Genomic DNA, 25,049 nt, shown 5'->3' with positions numbered 1-25,049 from the left:
AAGACATCTCATGTAACACATTGATTTCACATTGTAGTTAATTTTCACTATTCCCACCTCGAGGATCAAACACATACTTAAAAACGGCCACGGAAACCTCCCCCTCGACCGCCCCAATATCCCCCGCCTCTTCCGCGTGAATTATGCATTCCATAACCTCTATTCGCACCACCTCTGTATCCGCCGAAATCACTATTTCTTGAGAAACCAGCTCCACCTCTACCATTATCATAGCCTCCACCACGAGGAGCGCCGCGAAAACCACCGCTACCTCGCATCAGTTTCGGAGGACTACCTCCTTCCGAAAGTAAACCACCAACTGTATGTCCTCTTGGTGGCCTTCGAGAATGAAAACCACCACCTGTGATCTGTTCCATTTCGTAACGGCAGGCATTCATTCCGCATAGTGCTTTGATTAAACTTAATACCTACAAGACAGAAAGACATATTTATCGAAGTTTGATGTTATAACGCTCAATATACAGAAGTCATCATACAATGGCTTTCTGCACTTTCGGGCTCAGGAAATCTTAAAAGATCGAGAAGTGCGCAAAACCGAGGAAAGGTATGAAAATTTGATCGACAGTCATAAAATAGTACTTTTTCATCAATAGGGCTTAGTTCTAAAATAGTTTCTGGGTCTTTTGCAGCCTTCACAACAAGACTTTCCAAGGCAGGTCGTAAAGCCACTACTGCTGCTGCGTGATGCGGATTCATCTCTAAATTAATCCAATTGTCTAACCTCACTACATCGTCAATGTATTCGACTTTTCGAGAACCAAATAATAATAGATGTATTGGGGATACCATGGTCATTTGCTTACAAGATATCGCTCTTGTACGAATCTGAGAGGAAGTATAAATATTAGTATTAACGCGTAATTATCAAGAATAACCAACGTATGTAACATATCGTACCTTTTCTCCAAATACGAAAAATGGAAACGGAAAGTTTTGTTCAAAATTACTACAGTTCACTGATGTTTTATGAATTAGAGCTGCTTTCGATTCAGTAGTAAGAACTTTTCTTTTTTCTTTATGATAACAAACATTTGGATAAAGCCCCATACATAACAAAGCAGTAATTGTGTCAAGCCGAACATCCGCGCCTGCTTGATAATTTAACGGTGTAGGACAAAGAGTTTCTTCCGGAAACCCAGCACTTTGTAGAAGCGATGACAATTGATTCTTAGCTTCCCATGTAACCCTTAATGTAGGCAAGCTTAAATTTTTCGAATCACAAAATGCTTGTTCTGCATATTCTCCGCCATCTCTAGCTTCTTCCCATGCTTGGAATGCGTGTAGCATCGCCACGTGATCGCTGTACCTTGCACCAGCAAACCATTTTTGTTGAGCAGTCAACCGTCTAGAGTCGGGTCCCATATTATATACTTCTGGAAATGTGGTACTGTTTGCAGCCATTGTTGAAAGTGCATCACCGACACGAAACATGCAACCGAGAATCATCATTTTGCCTAAACGTGGCTCGATAGGTAAACGAGCCAATATTTTACCAAGTGGCGTTAATTCATCGTTTTCATCTAAACACTTCATTTCTGTAATTAAAGAACATTTGTTAAGATACAAAGTATTTTTAGATATTAAAACAATAGTGGACAATTTAGAAACAAAACGTACCGCGTAATATAACTTCAGCTTCAATTACAGCGTCTATAGGTGGCGATTCAATTGCTTTCGACAAAAACTTTCCAATGCTACCTAATCTTAGTAATTTAATACTCAACGCTAATTCATGCAAAGGTGTCCTAAACATTTCTGGAGTCATATGTTCGTCCATTTTAACATAACGTGCCCTGGAGCACAAATGGAAACAAAATCCTGGCCTGACGCGACCTGCTCGACCTTTTCTTTGCTCCAAATTCGTTTTACTCGCCCAAACAGTGGCGTAATTTGTCATATTATTGTGTGAAGTAAAGAGTTTCATTTTAGCTTTGCAAGAATCTATTACGTAGACTACATCGTTAATCGTAATAGATGTTTCAGCGATATTTGTGGATAAAATGATTTTCGTGATTCCTGGTGGCACAGGATCGAAAACTTTACGCTGATCTTCCCTAGGTAATTGCGAATGCAATGGTATAATTATGTAACTCGATCCTCCATAAACGGGGTGCATTTGTAGATGTCTCATTAATGCAAATATTAAATTCCAACCAGGTAAAAAGATCAGTACGGCACCTGGTATACCTTGATCCTTGATATATTTCAGAAGAGCCTCTATAAGTTCAAAACTGATCTCTTTTTCCGTAAGTTGCGACATTGCATTTTTTGTTTGTATAGAATATTCTCCGCTAACGACCTTATTCAAATTTTCGTCCGCTTCTCCTTCAGTTGGCAGATCATCTGAATCGCGACTTTTGCGTTTTCTAGAATCCATAGGTGGTACAAAATTCGTTAATTGTATACAGTCTTCTAAGAAATATTGCTGCACAGGATATGCCCGACCTGGTATTTCTATTACGGGACAATTGTTGAAATAATTACTGAACAATGATGTATCGATCGTAGCCGACATTAAAATAATTCGCAAATCTGGATACATATGAATCATATCGCGAAGAACTACCATAATGAAATCAGAATTTACATCTCGTTCATGAATTTCATCAACTATAACGTGTGATACACCTCTTAAGCCACCTTCCAATTTCTTCAGAAGCACACCAACGGTGCAGAACATTATACTACCATAGGGTCTCGGCAAATAAGATTCAAATCTTACAGAATAACCAACAGATTGTCCCAAACATTCGCATCTTTCGACAGCAACTCGATCAGCTACAGACACAGCAGATATTCTTCTAGGTTGCGTAATTGCAATACTGCAAAATCCACCTTGACCTGATGCGATATAATCATCCAAAATAAACTGACATACTTGAGTTGTTTTACCACAGCCTGTGTTTCCTCGAATAATTATCACTGGATTTTCGTTTATAGCGTTCATTATTTCGCCTTTCTTTAAGAAGACTGGCAAAGTGGATCTTTCTTTAATACTCTTTTGCAGATTGTCATCTTGCTGCAATCTCTCTCGTTGTTCATGTTGCAAATCATCTGACATTTGCTCTAAAGTTATAGTAGCTAATGGTCCTTCATCTATATTGCAGCCAGTCCATGGATTCCAATTTTGTTGCGGCGGAGACCAACTCACTACACCAGCAGGTTGTGGAACGGATGAAATAAAATCATCCAATACTTGATTTGTTATTAAAGAGACACCAGTGCTAGATTGATCATCTTCTGATTTTATAGGTAATTTCTACAACATAAATATGCTTCGTGAATATAACTATACTAGTTACTGCAATTTCATTACATCATAATATTTAAAAAGTGTCTAATTTACATTTACTGCAACAGGTTTTATGTCTAAACTTGATAAAACATCATGAATCTGAGCTTCCAACTCTGGTGAAATCTTTACTGGATAAGGCTTGATTTGTTCTCCTTCTTTATTTTTCTTTAGAGTACCACTGAATGCCTCGATGACGCCAAGATGATATAATTGCCGAACGAGAGACAAAGCGCAACTTTTTGATGCGGTCTGCTTGTTTGAACCAGTTTCACGACCAGTGACATCTAAAATTTGTTGAAATTAAAATGTTGTGCTTTCAAAACTTTTATATTAGGTTTTCTTATAAGTAATGATGCATATATGAAGTGAATATAATTTATAATATTGTGTAATTGTATGTATCTGAATAACATTCAATGTCCTATTTCCAAATCATCCTGCATATCATTCAAATACATCATTACTTACAGGAAATTTGAATAAATATTTAAATAATTCGACAACATACTTCTCCCAAGTTGTTTCACATAAATTGATAGTTCAGCCATAAAGCTCCTAAGAAAATAAAATTTCTTTTTATTATTAATATATTTTGTATATTTATAATAACTATAACGTATCTAACAAATAATTGTTATAACATAAATTTAACTTACCACTTGAAAATATCCAAGACCACATTGGAGCACATTTTATTAAGTTTATATGATTGACTGCACCAAAACCGTTATTGAATCATTTCAATAAAAGTTGTGGTTAAACATCATCCCCATCTGTGCACAAGAGAAAATAATCTCCCTAATTTTCTCTTGTACCAGCATTGAGCACAATAGTGTACTCCAGAATGGTCTTGTCGAGTTTCAAGTGGTACAAAAATCACTCATGCTATTCCTTCATATTATCTTGACTAAAATTTGTATGACAATCTGGGACTTCAAGTAGTGTCAGGATATTGCAGTGATAAGTCCAATCCAATGCAAAAATAAACAGGTACATCGAAACAATCCATACCTCGTATGATCAGGACCCATTGGGGTATACTTGTAATCAGCATTAATTTTGTTAGATTGCATAAATTGATGAAGCTTTGATTTAGCATTTTCAATAGTCCAATTCCCATGAATTCCAGAATTTACATCAACATCTTCTGCATCTTCAACCTTTTTCTGATCTGCTATTCTGTCCATATATGTATAATTGCCATGACCATGTTCACTGTAAGGTCTATATGCTGGACCTATATCATTTGGACCCATTCCATCTTGGAACACAGATCTTAGTGGTGTAAAACATTCTGAATTGCTAGGTCCTGTATCTCGTGGCTGAACTGTGCCTGCATCTTTTGGAACATCATCAGCATTTACATGTCCTGTACGGACTAAATAATTAATAAAATCTCTTGCTGCATTTCCCTGTGCATCTTTTTTGTTGGTTGAGTTTCCTGCACCGACATAATCGAAGCCAGATACACGAAGTTCACAAAGAAAACGCTGTCTATGTTTTGGACCTATTAAAATTATAACATTTATGAAAACAACTTCAAATACATACCTTATACATACATTTATACGAGTACGTATCAATAAAATATTTGATTTACATAAAAAGTTTTAGAACAAATTAACCACATAAATGGAGGATTTTCACTGTATTATTTTGTGTAGCATAGAAAACAATAATACGATACCTGTGGGTCTCACATCAAATTGTGGTTCTTTTGAAGTTTTTGCGCACCATTGATGAAGAAAAGATTTTATATCACCCATTTTAAAATTCTAATGATACACTTAAAGTATAGCGAATATCATTCGCGTATTTATTGAATAAAACCAGTATAACCTACTAAGAAACCGAATACACAACAACTTTACTGCCTCTATGGCGTCAACTGCGTCAACCGGAAAACGGAGATAACTTTATTCGAATAATATATGAATGGAGACAATAAAGTGATCGATTTGTAACTTCAATTACAATGAACAGTTTTTATGATAATTTCTATCTGTATAACATAAAATAATATCTGAATTTATAATTCAAATTGTACTTTTTATGAAATGTTCACAGATCTAAATATATTTTTATCTAGATAATAATATAGCGTATCTTTGATGAAAATATAATTTGATGGTCATGTTTAATAAATTTTTGGTATGGCTTATACAATAATTACTACAGATTTATGTTGCTTTTAAACATTTTTTTAAAAAAATATGTAAAATATATTACAAAGTGTAAATGAATATATTATGAAAAATATTATCACTTACGAAACTGCATTTAAACGTACGTTTCTAATAATAATATTTTATAGAAAATCTACACTTATGGTATTACAAATTTTGCAAAATTGAAATTTTATTTAAAATTCGATTTTGTAAATGCTATTTCATGTGCGCAATAATTTGTATTATAATTCTTACTTAATACACGCGTATACGATAGATTGTAGTTAAATAATATAGCACGAAAGACGCATTAACAAACTCGCCTTACATATTCAAAGACGTAATAAAAATAAATTAATCTTCCAATTAGATATCTAAAGCATCTTCTATAAATATCTTCTATCACTATCCTAATTAAACAACCGTCAATTTTTTAAAAATTATCGAATTTATACATGTTAAAGTTATTATTTGGTTATGAATTTAATATATTTAAAAACTACCTTTCGCGAATTAAGATATGAATTACTTCCTAGGATTCTTATTATAAATCAAGAGATTGTAGGTAAAGGTGTTGATGTAGTAGCAAGCTTTGACGATTGTACAAGTCTAGGACTACGAGATGATTTAAGTAATTGTGATTCCATTAACGTAGAAGTTGTAGGTGTTGTCTTGGACGATAACTTTTTCCGCATTGATTTCGCGGGGGTTCGTACCGGCGTCTTCATTCTGGATATAGTTTCATTTATTAAAATTTGTTCTGATAATACGGAACTTTGGAGATCTCTTTTATCTTCTAAATATTTTTTGAATAGATTATATGTTGTATCCATATCAACTGAACTTTGCGACATAGAGTTTTCTTTATCTTCCTCACGTTTAGTTATTTCTTTTTTAGATTGTAAGATCTTTCTTGCAGCTCTTCCATTCCTCCTTAATTTAGATCCACTGCCAGGATTTCTATGTTTTGCTGATGTATTTGGAGATTGAGTGTACAATAACTTTCTATTTGATGTACCCAGTGGTTTCCAGCGACAAGTACTCGTCACACCTAGTGCTTTCTTTGATGCATTGGGTGTAAGTCTCTTAGAAGCACTTAAAGTTACTTTTTTCAATGATTTGTCTTTTGCTTCTTTCCTAGTCTTTTTTATTGTTTCTTTTTTTTTGTTCAAATGATTATATGATTCCTTTAATGCTTCCTCTATTGACATTCCATTTATAGTAAATTCTTCCCCATTTATTTCTTCATACTCTTTTATTAAATTCTTAAGTTGCTCTTCCATTTTTGGTAACTGTTTTTGGATTCTCTTACGTTCTTTCTCTTCCCTTAATAACTGACCACCACGATTGTAGAAACGGTCTGGATCATTTGCACGTTGCAACAGTTCTTTCATTTTTGTCCACAAGTTGTCACGTTGTTCTAAGAGTGAAAATATGTGCTTATAGCTCTCATAAAACTTCTGTACTCTTTTTACTTCGAGCTCGTGTAATGTCAATAAATCTTCTGTGTATGTCTGACAATGAAAATATTGGAACTGTTTTCTTTGCTCTTCACTGAATTTACATAAATCCCATAAATTCACCAATTGATCTCTCACTTGTGACACATATTTTACAATATTTTGCTTTCTTTTTTCTTTACATCGTGCTAATTCTTCTTGTAAAGCATTTCTAGTTGCAACACTGTATCCACTGTAACTACTAAGAAATGATTGACAAATATGATCTGGCTCATCAAGGTTTTTCCATATTGCATGTAACTCTTGTGTAAGATCCTCCACATGTTTTTTTACCTTGTCTACCTGATGTTTAAGATCATCTCTAAGTTCCTTCAATTTGATCATATTATTGCTATTGAGAACAAAGTTTTCACCATCTGTGTATATAAAATGTTCAAAATTAGTGGATGGAGATATGCCCAGGTCATTTATCATTTTGATGATTGTTCTGCGCATTTCTTTAAAAACTGATTCTAAACGATTCTTCTCGCCTTCTTGCTTTTCCAGATATAGTTTAAAACTCTCTAGTTCCTCCTCAGATGGTAAATTGTTCTCTAAATTGATCGGTTGAGTACCAAGTACTCTGCAAAGGGATTGTTCCTTTTCACGCAATTCCTTTAAAAGTGCCATGCGCTGATCTTTGCAATATTGCAACTTTTGTAAATCTGAAGATAGCACTTGCTCTAGGTCTTTCAATGAATAATTTTCATATCCAGTAGTTTGAACCACTCTTCCTAATTCCTTACTTATAGCAGAAGTTTGGTCCATTAATTGTGTAACATTGCTTAGTATTGTTTTTTTTCTCAGTTGTGCTTCTGAAACCATTTCTTGCAAGAGGTCATTTATATGAGAAAATACCTGTTCACAATACATGGAACAGGCTTCTTTTGTAAATCCTATCTCTTCCCATATTTGGTATAACAGGAGTAATGTACTTCGTAGATTTATCATAGTTTTTTGCAGTGTTGGTTCCCATATAGACAACTCGTCCATTCTTGTATTTTGTTTGTACGCGTGTTAAAAGAAACTCTCAGAGATTAATAGAATAACTTGAATGAAATTATGATAGACTATTCTTGTGTTTATTACTTATATAAACTTTTACGAATTACAAAATAAATAAATTTGATTCGTGTGACAGGATTAACCTTTCTGAACCATGGGATATGGGAATATGGAATTAACTGCTATTCTTTTGAATTATCATACAGCTGTTAGTGCGCATGTGTACGCATGTGTCGTCTATTATTGTTAGAGTAGTTACGATACCTTAGCCTTGATCGGAAACCTCGATAACAAAACTGGTCGGAACTACTTTCACTACAAACTTGGACATTTTGCTACCGATGGCGCCACCAAACCTCGCTCACAGAGCAGCTTAGTGAGCGGCGAGCTTTCTGGATGCCTCAAAACATTTGACGCCTGTTGCTTAGCAACTAACCCATAACCTACGCAGAGGTTGTATGATAACGATAAGCCTTCCAAAATCAACATCAGCGCCACAAGTAAAACAGCTCGTGAAACGAGGACCCTGCTTCTCACGTATGGATATTTTTTACAATTCTAGTTTTTTAATTTATTAATAGTTTGCTTCGCAGTGGAAAAATGTTATGTTTGGCAAGACTGCTACGATGATTTCCAGATAATTTTATTCGCAGTGCCGTTGAACAAACTGCGTCTATGTGAACGCACCTACTTGTAATTGTGTAAGGTTTGCAGTTCGTGGGAGGTTTTTGGAGTTAGGCAAGGGCGAATGTCGAATTTTCTTACTGTGGGACGGAGGTGCGCGTGTCAGGAGACCGCGGGAAAATGAATAATGACGAAGTGGCCAGGAAGTGAAAAATGATCGAAGCAAAATGAGGAGGACCTATAATACTGCAGCAGACGTCCGAACGTCTGATTGTCTCGAACAAACGAGACGTTTGCACAAGTAATATCGTAACTTCTACAAGCCAGTAATTCTCCTTATTTACGTCATGCGTTATTTTGGGGAACTCCTTTTTTAATGCTACTCGAGTATCACGAAATTCACCTTGCATTAACATAACCTAAATTCGCGCACGATCTCCAATTGGCGCGCTTTTACGTACATCTCTTTTCTTTTGTTTCTTAGGAAATTCTCACAATGAAAAGGTTATGATATCAGTTTGCCACTTGTAAATAGTTTATGCTGGTCCTGTCTAATATCCAAGACAAATTAACTATGGGCATGCAAAAAATTAGTATGCATAAAAATTGAGCTCTTGTATTGCGATAAAAACTCGATAACTTTGTCTACATATATTTAGATTCTTTTTTTATCTTAAGTATTGTTTTTTTTCAACCTGTTTGTAATGTGATAAACATTGATAGATGTTTTATCAATGTCATCGATAAATGAATGCGAATACATATATGTATATTATGGAATTTATGTTATTTCTCTTGTTAAGATATATTCTTTATCTTTGTTTTACACCAAATTATATAATATGCATTATATGAATCATATCGTGATATTTTTTATTATATTAAAAAATATACCTATTCCTAAATATACCTAAATTATATGGTTACCAACATCTAATATTGAAACAATTTTAATAAAGTATAGTAATAGGTTATGCGAGGTCACAGAAGACAATAAAAAATATATTTGATTTCATAGGGGTATAACAGATATTGCCAAACGATTAGATGAACAAAAGAGCCGTGCAATAACAATAACAGATTTGTTTACCCCGTCAGGGGAAACACTGCGTGTGAAGCTTAAAGATTATTGCATAAGGTTAATAATTAAAGATCCTATTGGATATGCACGTAAAACTGAGGAGTTGTTATGGAGGAAAGCGTTTTATGATAATGTTTATGCTGCTAAAAAATTGCGAAAGGTATTAATTTTTTTTATATGCATATTATAACATTTACATTGCTAATCTTTTGGTAAAAATATTAAAATATGCAAATCTTATTGTAGGGTAATACATGGACAGAAACAGAAAAAGCAGTGTTATCTGTTCATTTGGCTGTAGGGGTAGGTTTTTATCATCACCTGATACTGAAATTGCAATTAGAATATGGTTTAGATTTGGTTGGTGCTATTGATTTTGTTCATACACAAAATGACACTGAATTGTTAAGCGTAAGTTTTTCTTAATATTGTTGTTATGCAAATTAGAATATAATCATGCAAATAGTTAATTATAACAAGTACCATGAAACTAATCTAATTCTTAACTTTTTTTTTGTATATTTCAAAAGGTGAAGAATAAGCCAAGTCAATCTAAAGTTTATACAGAAGAAACAAAACTGTGTGTTGTGCGATTTATACATAGAAGCTTGGTATGCCTTGGGGATTTAGCTAGATATAAACTAGAATTAGATCCATTTTGGGATCCGATGATAGCAAAAAGATATTACAAAATGGCTATAGCGATTGATCCGAATATTGGATTACCCCACAATCAATTGGGCACTGTAGTGGGCAATAAAAATTATGGTCTCGATGCAGTGTATCACTACATGAGATGTGTCCTCTGTACTGAACCATTTGAAGGAGCGGAAGGAAATTTAAAGAGAGCAATTGTCACTCATTCTATTTGCATAGATGAAAAGTGTTCCATCCGCATGTGCATATCAAGATTGTTTTCCTTATTACAATTATGGGATTATGATGTACCAAATTCTGATAGAATAAATCAGGAATGTCAGGATCTCTTGAACAGCATTGAAACTTGTCTGAGTGTAGAACAACCCGAACTAAGTGATGCAAATTACAATGAAAGAGAAAGCAGTATCGAAGTGTATCTTCAAAACTGCAAAAACGGAGAAGTAAATTATCTAACGGACGATATGATATTCAAGATTGTTGCTATATGTCTGATGTCTATTTCACAATTAAAAAACAAAGAATCGAGTGAAGTACAAGGTGTCGTCGCTATAACTTTGGCGATATTATCTCAATTAATACAATTTGCAATAACAAGATTGCAAGAGTCTTTTATAGACGAATGCAGTAATAAACCTATGGAAGAGAAGAACGTCGTAATAAAACAATTAAAATCAGATTCAAGTGAAGTTGATAAATCTACGGATAAAAACAATGACAAAGTATCCTCCGAAAAAGGAAATGCGGAAAATAATGGGGATGTTCATAATGGTACGCGGAAAATTCGAGACAAAACTAAAAGTTTGCTTACGAAACTTCGTCGACGAAAACGAAGGAATAGCAGTGATTCAGACGCTACTGACGTCGAATCTTCCAGCGATGATGTAAATTCGGACGTTTCTGAGACAGAGGACGATGTATTAAGCGAAGGTAATGTTTTATCGGATGATGCATTATCGGAAGACGTTACAGATGACGAAGGCACAGGTACTCGAATAAAGAAAGAAGTTACAACTGATACAGAAATCAAGAAAACCAATGGACACGTGAAAACAGAAATAAAAGTCGAAACAATCGATGAAATTAATCAAGAACAAAACGGTGAACAGGTGTTCGTCGATGAAGTGGACAAAAAACTCGACGATAAAGATTCTATGACTAATCCTGGAAGCGCAGTAACAACGAATTTTAACAGTACGTTCGAAGAAAGTAATGACTCATCGGGCAGAGTAACGTACATTGCTCAATTGAAAAAACAAGATTTAAAACCAGACGAGGTACTGAATATCATGGTTGGGAAAGAAATACTGGCGTCTATTAAAATATGTTGCGACTGGTTAAGGAGTAACCCGGATATTATAAGAATATGTAGCAAAAGTTCACGGATTTTATTGAAACGCGTTACAATTTTGTTGAATCTAATTAACATCGATACGGAGACGTTATTGAAAAGCTGTAAGAACGATAGCATAATTTTATCAAGCGTAGATAAATTGAAGGAGTGCGTTAAAATCATTCCGCTGCCGGAAGATATTGACTTGAGGGGCTTGAATCTATTGGTGGATGCCCAAAGGTCACTCGACTGGAAGATACTATATAAACATAAAATGAATAAACGGGAGGAAACTTTGCTAAGAGCATTGAAATTGATCGAATTTGGGCACTTCCTTAATTCCGTTGAAGACGCTGGAGTGAAATATGAACAAACGAAACAAATGTTTGTAACGATCGATGCGAACACCGCTAACGTAACGAAGAGTAATGGTAAGGATTTGGAAATGGATCATTCGCGGGGAAAGTTGATGAGGCACATGGGCAAGTTATGGTTGAAGGCAGAAGTTTGCGCTTTAGAGACTCGTTTAAGATCTAGGCTTATGTCTCCCTACTTAGTGCCAGACCATGAAGCTTTAGCAAAGCATACACCAGCTCTTAAACGTTTAGTTTATGCTAAGAAATTCATTGTTGTAATTCCCAGCGTTGGTAAGTAAAATGATAATATTAAAATTAATGAAATTTTAGTTTACATTTTCTGATTAAAAGTAAAAATAACACATCATTTTTAGTCGTTTCTGCTTTGGACGAAGTGAAACGTATAAGTGGCCGAGCAAGAGAAGCGACACGCTGGCTTGAAGGTCAATTAAAACGAGGTTCACGATTCCTACGAGCGCAAAGACCTCACGAGCGGTTAGCGTTACCATATATAAAAGGACCAAGACCGAAAGATAAAGAAGCATGGTTATTTTTCCAAATTATAGAATGTTGCCACTACCTTACTCAACAGACAAAAGTTGGTATAACGAATGATGCAGAGACACCAGTTGTCACATTATTAACTGGTTGCAGTCCAGATGAAAGGAGAGTCCTTACTTTTAGTCCTGATGGATTGGCAAAGAGTGCAGGTAAATTTAAAAGAAGGGATTTAAAAGATGATAACTTTATTGTATAACGTGGTGTTCAATTACAGGCGTCAATATTGAATATATAGAGTCATTTCATACAAAATGGAAGGCATCGAGTAAAAGTCATGGTTGAGCATAGTGAGCTAATGGAGATGATCATCCGCTGCTTCCTCATACTGAAGTGAAAGTGAAAGACTTGACCCTTCTTGAGAGCTGCAAATACGGTCAGCTGAGCGGGCGAGTCTGAGAGGGCTGGAAACCCAGAAAGGAAAATCGATGGTTCTCCTACAACAAAGCCAAAATGGAATTTAATATCTTTTTCCATGAAAGAATTTTAAATAATAAACTGGTTTCCTTTTAATCACTGATTATTGGCTTTTATGTTTAAACAAAGATTGTATTTTTCACTATTTCTCAATAAAAATGAACACGTCATCGCAATGTTTTCCAATATGGAAAAGTTCCAATGTACGAGAAAGAAAAAGATAGGTAACGATTAAACGAGTTTATATAGTGACATACGTCACTGTTCTTTTCAAATTGCAATTAATTTTATTTAAAAATGCATTACAATAAATCTTATAATGAATCGTGATGTACTGATTATCACTATCAGAATACACGTAGTATGTTTATGTGTAGTATTAGTTAGATTTTTATCGCTTTGAACTAGAGCCCATGACACGTGTACACGTGTTTTAGTAACTAAGATTCGTCACATTTCTTCACGTGTATTGAACACGTAAATACACGTGTATTACAAATTAAATTTTAATATACATACTACAGGTTTCGTACAGTTATTTCTATATACTATTTATTTTCTACTGTTACATTTACATCGATGTTTCAATAATTTGAAGAATTGAATTTGTTGATAAAAATACTGCTGATGAATGTGTCGAAGCAATTGTAAATTCATTTATTTATTTTTGCAGGATGTTCAAGATTTTCAATTCTCCTTTAAAACATATCTGATAACTCCTTATAACATATTCTTTGATTTCATAATTTTTTTACAAAATACATCATTCCTTCTATACCTACATTCCATTTACATGCCTGGTTAGTGTTTTAACGTTACAGTAGTGGCAACGCGACATAACCTATTAACCTAAAACAATTCCTGGTATATCGTAAATAATATCAAGTATTTCTCGCAAGAGATTGTCGTTTTACAGTTCACACGTTCAGTGAAGTATCTTCTAGCGGAACGAAGGGATCGTTTCTTGAGGGAACGTATTTATTGTCGGCCATTGGAGGAACTATACACGAGCGCGTTGACATATCGTGTACTTTCGTCGTATCGTGCATTATGGCTTAGCATAGAATAGCCGCTCAAGTTGACCCTTCTATGTGATCTTTATGGTTCTTCGGAATAACTCATTAACAAAATTCAGCGTATTTTCTTTGGGAACGGGAGTAGCGAACGAAATTTCTGTGGTGCGAAAAGAATCGTAGCATTCGTGGAAAGTGGTGCGCAATTGGCCCTCGACGAGGGAGAATCGAAAGCGTCGAAAGTAACGAGTCATCTACCGATTCAAGATGGCAGAAGGCCAGGATACACGGAAGAAAATCACGGTTAACGTCAAAACGCCAAAGGAGAAACAGACCGTCGAGATCGAGGAGGATGCTAATATTAAAGACGTAAGTATTCTTGTCGCGTATTCGTAAATTTCATCGAAGACGGGATTCACTGTTGATCATCACGCTTGTCATTGTTGGGTTAACTTTAATAACCATTTCTCCCGAAATTTACAGTTTAAAGAGACGGTTGCGAAGAAGTTCAATGCTCAATCGGATCAGTTGTGTCTGATCTTCGCGGGGAAAATCATGAAAGATCACGAAACGTTGAGTACGCATAATGTCAAGGATGGCTTGACGGTTCATCTGGTTATTAAGGCACCTCGTTCTGCTTCCAACCAAAGCCAAGACTCTACACCGACTCAGAGACCGCAAGGTATGAATATAACAAACATTATGTTATGAATTAAATGGAATGTTACTATCACAATATATATTTTTGTTTTATTTTGTTTCATTCAGCTGACATAAGTGCTAGTCCCTTCGGGTTAGGTAGTTTAGGAGGACTCGCAGGCCTGGAATCCCTTGGCTTGGGTTCTGCTAATTTTATTGATTTGCAACAACGTATGCAACGTGAACTATTGTCAAATCCAGAAACAATGCGTCAAGTACTCGACAATCCGTTGGTACAAAGTTTGATGAACGATCCAGAGAATATGCGTAACTTGGTTACGGCTAACCCTCAAATGCAGGAGTTGATGCAACGCAATCCAGAAATTAGTCATATGCTGAATAACCCAGAATTGTTGAGGTGAGTATCTTTTTTATCTCTTTCACTTATTCTACATGTACATTTATCTGCTTCTACTCTTTGCTTAATAAGTATTTAAATTTATTTAGACAAACAATGGAGTTGGCACGCAATCCATCGATGCTTCAAGAATTAATGCGTTCCCATGACAGAGCTCTGTCTAATCTAGAAAGTATTCCTGGTGGCTACAGTGCGCTTCGTCGCATGTATCGTGACATTCAAGAGCCTATGCTTGCAGCCGCGGACAGCGAACGTAATCCTTTCGCAGCATTAGTCGAAAACAATGGTAGTCAGGATAGCCAGAATCCACAGCAGGGTCAAGAGAACAGGGACCCTTTGCCAAATCCTTGGAATCAGGGTCAAAGCAACGATTCTCCTAATCAACAACAAGGAAGAGGTTTATTGGATTCGCCAGCAATGCAAAGTCTTGCAGCTCAAATGATGGAAAATCCGCAGCTTATGCGAAACATGTTAAACGCTCCGTATACGAGGTCTATGCTGGAAGCTATGGCAGCGGATCCCTCTATGGCCAGTAGTATAATCGCTGCCAATCCGTTTCTTCGAGGAAATCCACAGATGCAGGAACAAATACGAGCTATGCTGCCTGCATTTATTCAGCAAATGCAGAATCCTCAAATTCAGAATGTCGTTACGAATCCTGACGCGTTAGCGGCCATTATGCAAATTCAACAGGGTATGGAGCAGTTACGTACCGTTGCTCCGGAACTTGTTGAAAAGTAAGTTGTTGTTAGCGTTTTGTGTTACAGCTTTATTGTGAAACATAAATGCATTAATGTGTAATTTTTTAGTATGGGCATGACTGTACCACCTGCAGCAGCAACAACACCAAACGCTGGAGCAACAAATCCAACTGTACCAACTACACAACCGGCGGCGGATACAAATCAACAAGATACATTCTCTCAATTTATGGCACGCATGGTAAGAATTTTGTTTGCGTTAATTGGTGAATAATTCATAAAGGAGCTAATTGGTAATTTTACGTTCGCCAGGTATCAGCAATGGCATTAAATCAAGGTGCAGAGGTAGATGGTCAACCTGTACCTCCACCAGAAGAGCGTTACAGAGCACAGTTAGAACAGCTTACGGCTATGGGTTTTGTTAATAGAGACGCTAATTTACAAGGTAACAATACGTATAATCTTGAAACCTGTTTTATTATCTTGACTTATAAACATTTCTAATAATTATAACAAACTTGATTTAAAAATTGATGATTATGCTTTCTACTCTTAATTAGCCTGTGTTAATGGAAGTAGAAAATTCAGATTAACAATGGTATATTAATATATTTATACAATATTTTGGTGTCGTTTTCAGCATTAATAGCCACATTCGGAGATATAAACGCTGCTGTTGAACGGCTACTGTCTAATGGACAAGTGTCCATGAGCTAACCACCAATATGCAATGCTGTTATTCCATTACTATTTTTAATTTTTTCCTTATTTACCTCTTACAACAGGCGTGGTGAGAGATATTTGAGGTAACTGGCTGTCAGAAAATTATAAACTTCTACCCCAACTCTTGACAGAATACACGCTACTGACTCGTTCAACATGCATTTTTATTTTGGATTGGTACTTGATCGTACTCGATAAAACAAGTACTGCTATCTAAATGTTTAACTTGTTCACATGTTTCACTTTCGAAATTTCTAGTTTAATTCTTTATTCTGTACGTTTTCTCGATGTGCTGAAAGTACGAAGTAGCTCTGTTAATGTATTTCGTCGGTGTAAATTTATTCGTCATACATTCAAGATTATATTACTAGATCGTAATACGAGGGACGTGTCCTTCTTCTTTGTTATTATACGTTTACGGTGTTTCTTAGAAACAATGGAACCTGCATGGAAAATAGATTGCCGTTAAAATAAGTATGATGCTTCTGGCTTGATCAGTCGATTACAAATTTTTATAAAGAATAATTTTGTTTTGCTTAAGTGTAATATAATCACACTAGTAAATGTATTGCATGAAACGTTGATATGTTTGCAACAGAAACGGGGGTATAGGTAATTATCAATTAACTACATAACATTTGATGTATAGGAATAAAGAACTTGTCGAGACTATGAACTAAAGACTTTGAGGTGACGTGAATTATAATTCAATTATTCGTTCTGCTTAACGAGAAACATACTCGGTGATCCCGTTAATGTTTTCCATGTGAGTTTTGTACGTGTGACTGGTGAGAAGCGAAATTTTTTTTGTTTCATCTTTATGCCGACGCACATTGTTTTACCTTTTTGTTTCCTTAGTTTCTATTGTATGCGTAAAAAAAGTAACTATGCACTACTACATGTCTTAAGATACAAATTTAGAGATTTGTAGCGTGACGATTGAGGATTCTATGGTGTAGGTTGTTTATATAGAGAAACGCGCGGAAAGATCGATTTAACGAGATGTCACATGTAAATGTGTTTAAATTGGAAAAAATGTAATCGTTGGATAGCTCTTAAGGTATATTGAAAGAAAAAATGGTAAATGTTGTAAATTATCTTTATTGAGGAAGAAAAAAAAAACAGTTATAATTTTACTATTTTTGATTGATGTACGATTACAGAAATATCCATGCGCATTATAATAAACTTTTATGTGTATTCAGTATACTTCACTAAACAAGGTATTCTGTACAATCGATTATATGACAAAATAAAATCATGGTTGATTCATATTAACGAATTTTAACTATCAAGTACATTTTAAGGTATTATTCAGTTACCTTAGCGATAAATATTGCGAGTGGATGATATGCGAATATAAAACGTATGTTTAGAAATAACATAGACTGAAACCTATGTAAAATATACATTTCGAATTGAATCGATATGTCTTTAGTAACCCCATTCATTATACAATTATAACGTATTCTCTAGTAAAAATTCCTTACCAGTTCACCATTAAAATAATATTCCTATAAGAATATATGTAGATCGATGTACGAATTGGTTATTACAAAGTGATCGATGCGATTATCTCTCAAGTTTTAGAAAATATTTAGAGAGAACAGTTCATAAGAGCTCAGTTTGAAAAAAAAGTATGTTCATTCTTTTTACATGACAAAGTTGGGCTTCTGCAGTATCAGCAAAACAGATAAAAGCGACTCTCGCAACATTGCAGTAATGTTATACTCAATGACACCGAATTCAAATTTTCACTTGCGCCGGCAACGCAAATCCTATGATCTGCGCATTCCCTCCACGCGTCGCCAATGAACTGCGCCGGTGCCGCGGTCACTCGGTTGGCGCGGCGGTTCAGTCTGTGATGATCGCTCGCGCGGTTCGGTATCAATGTGCGTCTGCTTGTAGATCGTGACGCCGGTTTCGTAGACATAATATTGTTTTATCGTGGAAGCACACAACGACGGCCAATTGACGTTTGCTTTGGTGAATTACGAGAAAACCTTCTGGAGTCTGCGCGAACAGAAGCGACGGACGAATCGCGTCGCAGGCATGCAAGCCCGCCCTAGCTCTCACGTGCGCGTTTGAATTTTCGAAAAGGGCAAGTGCCGCGCCGGGGTGCAGGTGTATTGTTCGGTGCAAAAGGTGGTGCTCCTGAGCTTGGACGCGGTGCATTCTCGAAAACGTTGGCAGAGCCAGCGGAATGTGGCACGAGGTGAGTTAGCAGCCCGCCCGGTTTCGCTTACCGAGGCCAGGGACGGATCTCCACGGGCCCTTTTCCTTTCCCTTATGTTTTGCTGCTTATTTCTAAAGCTTCCTCTTCGATACTATAACACATTCCATAGTAGAGCTAACAAATTTGCGAACAAAGGGAGGGAAGGGAAATTTGTACGATTATGCTCCGCGAATGGTTTACATGTTGTATAGAAAGAAATGTAGTATAAGGATCAAGCAAAGCTAGAAAACATTGTTATGCAATGTGTTGCAAGTTAATTAGAAAATTAGCGCAAAGCGATTTCAGAATATTTGCCATGTTCCGCATGCAGGTGGTTCGTTGCCTCAGCCTGGCTGAAACTTTGAAAGCGTTACCTTTTACTTTTACGTTGAATGTTGCTGTTTATAATTATTTAAAAAATGAGGCAAGCCATACAATACAAATATATGTATATGTATACACGTGTAGCTATATGTATGTACAGCTGTGCGATAGTGTAATCAACTCTTTGGAATTAGGCGAGTTGAAATCTGTCCTATTTGATATTACATGTAAAGTTTATCTAATGAAAACTCTCTTAAATAAGTGCAGTTTTATTATTTTTTTAAATGGCGAGCCTTGCAACGTGTCGAGGACAACATTCTGCTCGTCTCGTACAATTTCACGCGATTCTAAGCTGTCGATACGTTTAACTGTTTTACTTTCTCGCCTGTTATTGAACATAAGAGAGTAAAAGCGTTGCTATCGGTCAAAGTTTGACCTACGTGGTTACTATTCTTGTATTTCTCGATATGTGAAAGTTGGAGAGTCCTAATCGAATTTCGTTAGAAACTTGTCACTCTTGTAACGTAAGGGTAGGTAACGTTTTTGCTCGTGGAGATACGATCGATAAATACGTTAGGGCCCCAACCGTTTCCTGAAAGAGCTTTTGGGAATTACCAACGTTTGGAAAATACATTGTCGCTTTTGGAGACTGGATTAAAAGATCCTAACTCCAAAGGAAGTTGCAGGATTGAACAGATCATGTGAATTGTATTGCATAAATTGGAGTCTAAAATTCTATTCAAGTCATTAATGTTACGAAACGAAACTGTTGCCACAGAAATGTATTTGTATTGCCCGTTTACATTACGATTAACGTTACTCTGTACATACAACTGTATTTAACGCCTTGAATAAATTATCGACACGTGTTCGTAGAGTTGATCAATTGTGTTAAACAGTTTCAAGTTGAAAAAAAGGAAGAATTCCTGCTATGCCTTGGGCAGATGTTGTTCCAGGCAAATGGTTCACAGTTGGCATAAATAATGGGGTCACGTACGAGATTAGCCCGTTTCTTACGTCATTGCCATAACTTCACTCTCTTTGTCGCGTTTCGTATCTATCTCAAACTCCGCTCCGAAAGGTCTGCTCTTTTACCTGTCCGAGATTGGCGAAATTTTTATCTGTACACAAATTTCAAGCAACAGGTGAAAGATCAGCTATGATAAACACTTGTATTCGTCATTTAATATCGTACATATGCGCTCGTTTAATGAGCACTAGAATGCAAATTACAGAATTTGCGCCATTTCAGATAGATTTAATTGCACCACTATGCAATGGTATTATTCGATGTTTATCGTTTGAGTAAAGTTTATCCCATTTCTGGATTACGCGTACCTCGGTACTACTCTGTGTTGATAAGTGCGTTGATAACCCAGTTTCTGGCACAGAACGCCTTGAAACACATCCAGTTATTGAGATCGTATCGTAGGTGTTACGCATCGAATTGTTTTACAGATAGCAACAATCGATACGCGTGCAAGCAATTGTCTTATCGCATATTTGTTTTCGGTCTGATTTTCTTCTAGCCGTGTAGCTTTTAACTCAGGTGCTCTCGAGCCCTATTTGCAATTAGATTTAACAACACGAGTGCACAGTTATAATCCAATTAACTCTTTCCATCTGGCTGATCAAGAGGCTAATTAACGTACACGCGAAAGGAAAAAAATTGTTCTTAAGAATTTTTGATGTCAATGTTTTTATACATAAAAATGATTAAAAATGAATAACGTAACTTTTGTTTAGCAATTTAACGATCATTTGTCATGCGAAATAAACATTCTTGAAATAACCACCCTTAACATCATTTCTATAAAATGAAATCCATTGGATTTTTTACATCCAAAGAAATATCGATAAGTACGAAGGTTATAGTAGAATTCATAATTCACACCCTCTTTCTGTAAATTTCGGCAAATTTTCTGAACAATTCTTTCGTTTAACCACCAGCTCTGATGGTAAGTTGAACTTTGAAGTTGGCAGTTCTCTATCAATTAGAACTATTGGATCATTTTTGAAACTCTGAATTATTTATGAGCTTCCACAAAGGGAGTTGGGAGGTTCCCACAGACGTTTGGTAGAATAATGGGAATCTCTGCCCGTGGTTTTCGACGGCTTATGGTCGTCCCTGGAACGGTGAGGAGAGGTGGCCTCGCGATTCGTGTATGCAGGATATTTTGTACCCGTTACTCCCTCGAACGCATTCCATCTCGCGCTGCTGAATCGCAGAGAGCGAAGATTAATTTGTCTTCGGACATGTTCAAGCATTAGAGAGTATATACACGGCTCTTGTTCCGTTTCCGTTCGTTTCGCGGCTCTTTCGTCGTCGGTCCACTTTCGATTCGTCGCATTTTATCGATCGAGGAATCTGTATCGCGATTTCAGGGCATATTTACGTATCGTATATGAAGAAATTAAATCTCGTATTTCCTGTTTGGAATGATCGCGTCGATTTGACGAGTATCACGCAGTTGTCGACCTCGTCGGGCAATTACGGTAATCCACTTTGAGGATCGATGATTCTCGCAATTATATTAACACTCTTTGAGAGGATCGGTCGCGTAATCTGCCAAGCTGTTGAGAACTTTTATGTGTTTACTAAATAAGACTTGTTTATTCTCTCTTGTCCCTCGAGTTTACAGCTTGTTACAAGTCATCGTTGAAAGTAGCTTGGTTAATTAAATTGATCGTTTGTTAAGTAGAAAGGCAGGTTGCCTAGCTTAGCCATGGCTGCCTTGGCGCCATTCGTATAGATATTCACCGAGGCACTCTTCTCTACGCCCTTATATATAATTTACCTTTCGTTTTCATATTTATCTGTTCTCCTGCACTGTCGCCTGAACAATTGCTTTGTTTTTTCTTTATCATTTATTATACCGTTCCTGTATGTAGTAAATGGTTTTTTAATATGTTTCTTGTATGGAATGACGAATTTCGTGGATAGGAAAATTTGTAGTCCGTACGATACGTAGCAATCGTCCGTGAAGAGAGATTTCGAAACGGGACAAGGAGAATTCCTCAATTTAATTAGCGTCGGAGCGAAGGAAACAAAAATACGCTGTCAGTCGTAGGTTGAGCCCTGCTGATGAAGGTATACGAAGGTTACGCTGTAGCAAAGGCACTCCTTAGTTCTGGCTCAAGGTCGGACTATTAAGAGGCCAAAGCACACCGACGGGTTTACGTCGTCGTTTACGAGGAACGACGTGTCGCGACTTCTCGAGTTAGGAAATAGTGAAAACGGCGAAAAACGAAGAAGAAACGCATATATGCGCGCCCTAACTTGAGGTACCATCTTTGTTTGGATCATGAGAATCGCTATTGAAACTTTTCCGAACCCACTTCTGTTAAAAATGGAAAAGTTTCCAGGCTCCAGATTGATAGAAAAACAAAAGTTGAAAAACATGGGCTTTAATTGACTCGAAATGAAAAAAAACATGTTTAAAATAGTAAGGGACGAGAATTTTAGAAATAGCGTACTAAAAGTATACCATAAGCATGATCCTTTGTTACTTTGTAGTGGAAGTTACTTGTGAATCACTCCGATTGCTTCTACATTTCGTTACTACATTTTTTGCTCCAAATTTCGATAAGAAGATATTAATTGAGAAACGAAAGAGAATTTTGGAAACAGTAGACTTTAATCGGAAGTTAATGAAGAAATCATTGTGGTATTTTATCGACCCATCGTGCGTCGAAGCAGTTACTCCGCAAGGATTCAAGGTCGAGTAAGTGTTTCGACCCAAGGCCAGATCCCAGTTTCCTCCATTTTTCGACGTTTTATTGGAAATACGAGACGCGCGCGTAACCGACGCGTACCTCATAAATCCGAAACCATTACACCGGATGATCCTGATATCCTTCCTCCACGCTCAACTATTATTTGCAATACTTATCCTTAAGTATGCATACAGGAAGTAGGGAATGCTAACGATCGTTGCTCGATGCCAATAACGTCAAGTCAAGGAACCTATCAACGGTCATCGTTGGATAACTACAAAAATATTCACGTCCTGTTATATTTTTTTATTGACATGTGTATAAAAGTGTTGTAAAATTACAAGGGGTAATAAATAATCATTCTTTCGGGGAACCCACCAGCAGGTAACAATGTTTACTAATACTGCAATACTATAATAAAAATAATTTCTATAATACTAATATGATTTTCTATATCAGTACATATTAATCTAGGCTAATATTAATTCCTACAATGCTCCATGTTCGATATAACAAAAGGTTCATTGTTTCCTCCAATGGACCACTGTGAGTACCTAACCAAAAGCACCTGGATCCTGGGATTAAAAAGGCTACGAATAGGCTGCATAAAACGTTAACCGACGTCGAAACGCTTGGCTTCTTCGGCAAGAATCGCGAATGGTATTGGAGAGGCCACTCGCTGGCAAAAGAAGTAACGCGAATGCTCGTCAACGAGAGTGACTCTCTCTGTAAATGATCAGAAGCACGCCGGTCGAACAGTTCTTGCCCTTTTGAAGCGGTGACGCGAGTCACGAAACCGGCGTTCACCAGTTCCACCAGTTCGATCGTTGTTCTTCGTGATTTTTCGCTTCCCAGCTGTCTAAGACCTCCTCGAGACGAGAGGGACCGCTCGAGGTGCTGCCTTGACTGCAGTTGAAATCTCGTGTCGCAAACAAGTTTCGTTACGGTGTTAGGTCAACAAATAGTTTTCGGACTTGCTCGATAACAGAATTACACCATACGACGCGCGTCGCGGACCTATTAACATACCACGATTTCGAACGTCGCGCAAGGCCAGCTCAAGGTCAACGGATCGTGAAACGTATCGATATACTATTAGCACTTCAGATATCTCCGAAACTCTAAGTTTTATAGAAATATTTGGTGTTATCCTAATCTAAATCTAAAGATCTTATTACAAGTTGGCAGCAATTAGCTCGCTATTACTCGCGACGAAGGATCGTTCGAAGAATCTTTCGTCGCGAGTAATACCGATTACCGGGCATATCACCACGTGGAGGTTGCTACGAGTGGAGACCCGCGAGGAAGATAGAAGAAAACAAAGTTCCTTCGATTTCCTACTCTGACTATGCCAAGCAATTATTGAAAATTTCCCCTTTTTAAAGGGGACAGGACCATGCAGACAGACTTACTGGGTCAGTCCCGACTCACGACATCTGACGCGAACTGCACCGCGTCGGGAGCCTATGACTCCGCCAACAAGATGTCTTATAGAAGAGAGTCTGATCCGGAGACTACCGCAGGCGGATACAGTCTATTCATCTGTAAAGAAATAATGCACCGTGGAAAGTCACGAAGTGCTCCTTTATGATACAAATGAAGAATGAAGATACCAACGGTTAGTTGTAATCGCAATTAGAGTATTTACCCAGAAGTCGATCCACCGTGCCGCAAGAGTAGACCGAGGAGGATTGCTTTACCTCGTAAGAAAAGTGTTCCAGCGAGTGGAGCTGGAGAAGGTAGCGAATGGTCGACGAGAAGCCGCGCTACGAAAGGCTACGAGTGGACCAGCGGTTGGGAAACCCTGGCATAGACAGGTGAGATAGAGAAGGAGGAGGATCGTCGATAGAAGGAAGAGGAAGGAAAGTTGGAGAGAGCAGAAACGAAGAACCGGAGCCCAATGTCCATTCAGCAGGCACCTGCCACGTTAAATTCAACCGGGCCAGGGCTGGATATGGACGCTTCCTTCGAACGGGCCAGCGTGAAACGGAAAGAAAGAAGCAACGGGGCCCATCGACAGGACGAAGAGAGACCCACGACCCAGGAGGGTTGAGGCGGAGAACGAAGACGCCGGGGACAGCGAAGGAAGACGAGGAGGAAGAAGGAAGAAGAGGCGCCCTGTAGGTACATCTCTCTTACATCACTCTGGGCCTGGTCGTCCTTCCCGAGCATGGGGGCCAGACCAAAGAGAACAAGGAGAGATATCGCGCCGATAATGTAACCTTCTTTCCTCCTCTCTCTGATTTTCCTCTATCCCATTCCACCGTTGGCTGATTGAAATTTTG

General features: G+C 37.1%; 6 protein-coding genes and 1 long non-coding RNA gene across 8 annotated transcripts in view; 4 read left to right on the top strand and 3 right to left on the bottom strand.

Annotated features, from left to right (window-relative positions):
* Positions 1 to 30: 30 nt before the first annotated feature.
* LOC128885258 (dosage compensation regulator) lies at positions 31 to 5,215 on the bottom strand. 2 transcript variants are annotated; one of them, XM_054139216.1, is made up of 8 exons: positions 5,004 to 5,215; positions 4,328 to 4,823; positions 3,825 to 3,871; positions 3,368 to 3,600; positions 1,639 to 3,280; positions 919 to 1,556; positions 601 to 846; positions 31 to 428 (listed from the first exon to the last, which is right to left on the bottom strand). In XM_054139216.1, exons 1-8 carry the CDS (start codon positions 5,080 to 5,082, stop codon positions 78 to 80), a joined length of 3,732 nt encoding a protein of 1,243 aa, XP_053995191.1. In that variant the 5' UTR covers positions 5,083 to 5,215; the 3' UTR covers positions 31 to 77. The 2 variants fall into 2 exon arrangements, with proteins under 2 accessions (XP_053995191.1, XP_053995192.1); XM_054139217.1 differs by lacking the exon at positions 5,004 to 5,215 and having other exon boundaries at positions 3,973 to 4,471.
* LOC128885288 (uncharacterized) lies at positions 1,945 to 3,815 on the top strand. The gene is made up of 4 exons (XR_008459574.1): positions 1,945 to 2,079; positions 2,179 to 2,267; positions 3,129 to 3,273; positions 3,488 to 3,815. It is a non-coding gene; the product is annotated as an uncharacterized LOC128885288 (long non-coding RNA).
* A 199-nt stretch (positions 5,216 to 5,414) lies between the features above and the next one.
* LOC128885264 (protein regulator of cytokinesis 1-like) lies at positions 5,415 to 8,155 on the bottom strand. Its single transcript, XM_054139226.1, has one exon. It carries the CDS (start codon positions 7,974 to 7,976, stop codon positions 6,036 to 6,038), a length of 1,941 nt encoding a protein of 646 aa, XP_053995201.1. The 5' UTR covers positions 7,977 to 8,155; the 3' UTR covers positions 5,415 to 6,035.
* Positions 8,156 to 8,698: 543 nt separating this feature from the next.
* On the top strand, positions 8,699 to 13,185 carry LOC128885259 (nonsense-mediated mRNA decay factor SMG5). The gene is made up of 6 exons (XM_054139218.1): positions 8,699 to 8,913; positions 9,631 to 9,853; positions 9,940 to 10,104; positions 10,224 to 12,330; positions 12,414 to 12,749; positions 12,815 to 13,185. The coding sequence occupies exons 1-6, from the start codon at positions 8,840 to 8,842 to the stop codon at positions 12,880 to 12,882; spliced, it is 2,973 nt and encodes a 990-aa protein (XP_053995193.1). The 5' UTR covers positions 8,699 to 8,839; the 3' UTR covers positions 12,883 to 13,185.
* Positions 13,186 to 13,832: 647 nt separating this feature from the next.
* LOC128885269 (ubiquilin-1) lies at positions 13,833 to 17,782 on the top strand. Its single transcript, XM_054139234.1, has 7 exons — positions 13,833 to 14,396; positions 14,511 to 14,709; positions 14,796 to 15,084; positions 15,174 to 15,821; positions 15,894 to 16,026; positions 16,098 to 16,230; positions 16,426 to 17,782. The coding sequence occupies exons 1-7, from the start codon at positions 14,295 to 14,297 to the stop codon at positions 16,500 to 16,502; spliced, it is 1,581 nt and encodes a 526-aa protein (XP_053995209.1). The 5' UTR covers positions 13,833 to 14,294; the 3' UTR covers positions 16,503 to 17,782.
* Positions 17,783 to 17,927: 145 nt separating this feature from the next.
* The window catches only part of LOC128885266 (uncharacterized), a 28,204-nt gene continuing 21,082 nt past the window's right edge, over positions 17,928 to 25,049 (top strand). The window contains exon 1 of the mRNA XM_054139229.1: positions 17,928 to 18,723. The gene's annotated coding sequence lies outside the window, so the exon portion shown is untranslated. The remainder of the gene's footprint in view (positions 18,724 to 25,049) is intronic.
* Positions 18,729 to 21,305, bottom strand: LOC128885571 (uncharacterized). The gene is given in 5 exon segments (XM_054139670.1): positions 18,729 to 18,752; positions 18,754 to 18,794; positions 19,206 to 19,258; positions 21,183 to 21,277; positions 21,279 to 21,305. Coding segments are annotated over 5 exon segments (240 nt in total).

Source organism: Hylaeus anthracinus, unplaced genomic scaffold, assembly GCF_026225885.1.
Source record: "Hylaeus anthracinus isolate JK02 unplaced genomic scaffold, UHH_iyHylAnth1.0_haploid 11981, whole genome shotgun sequence".
Classification (NCBI taxonomy): domain Eukaryota; kingdom Metazoa; phylum Arthropoda; class Insecta; order Hymenoptera; family Colletidae; genus Hylaeus; species Hylaeus anthracinus.
The sequence above is the reverse complement of the archived record's forward strand: the minus strand, read 5'-3'. Positions and strand labels throughout refer to the sequence as shown.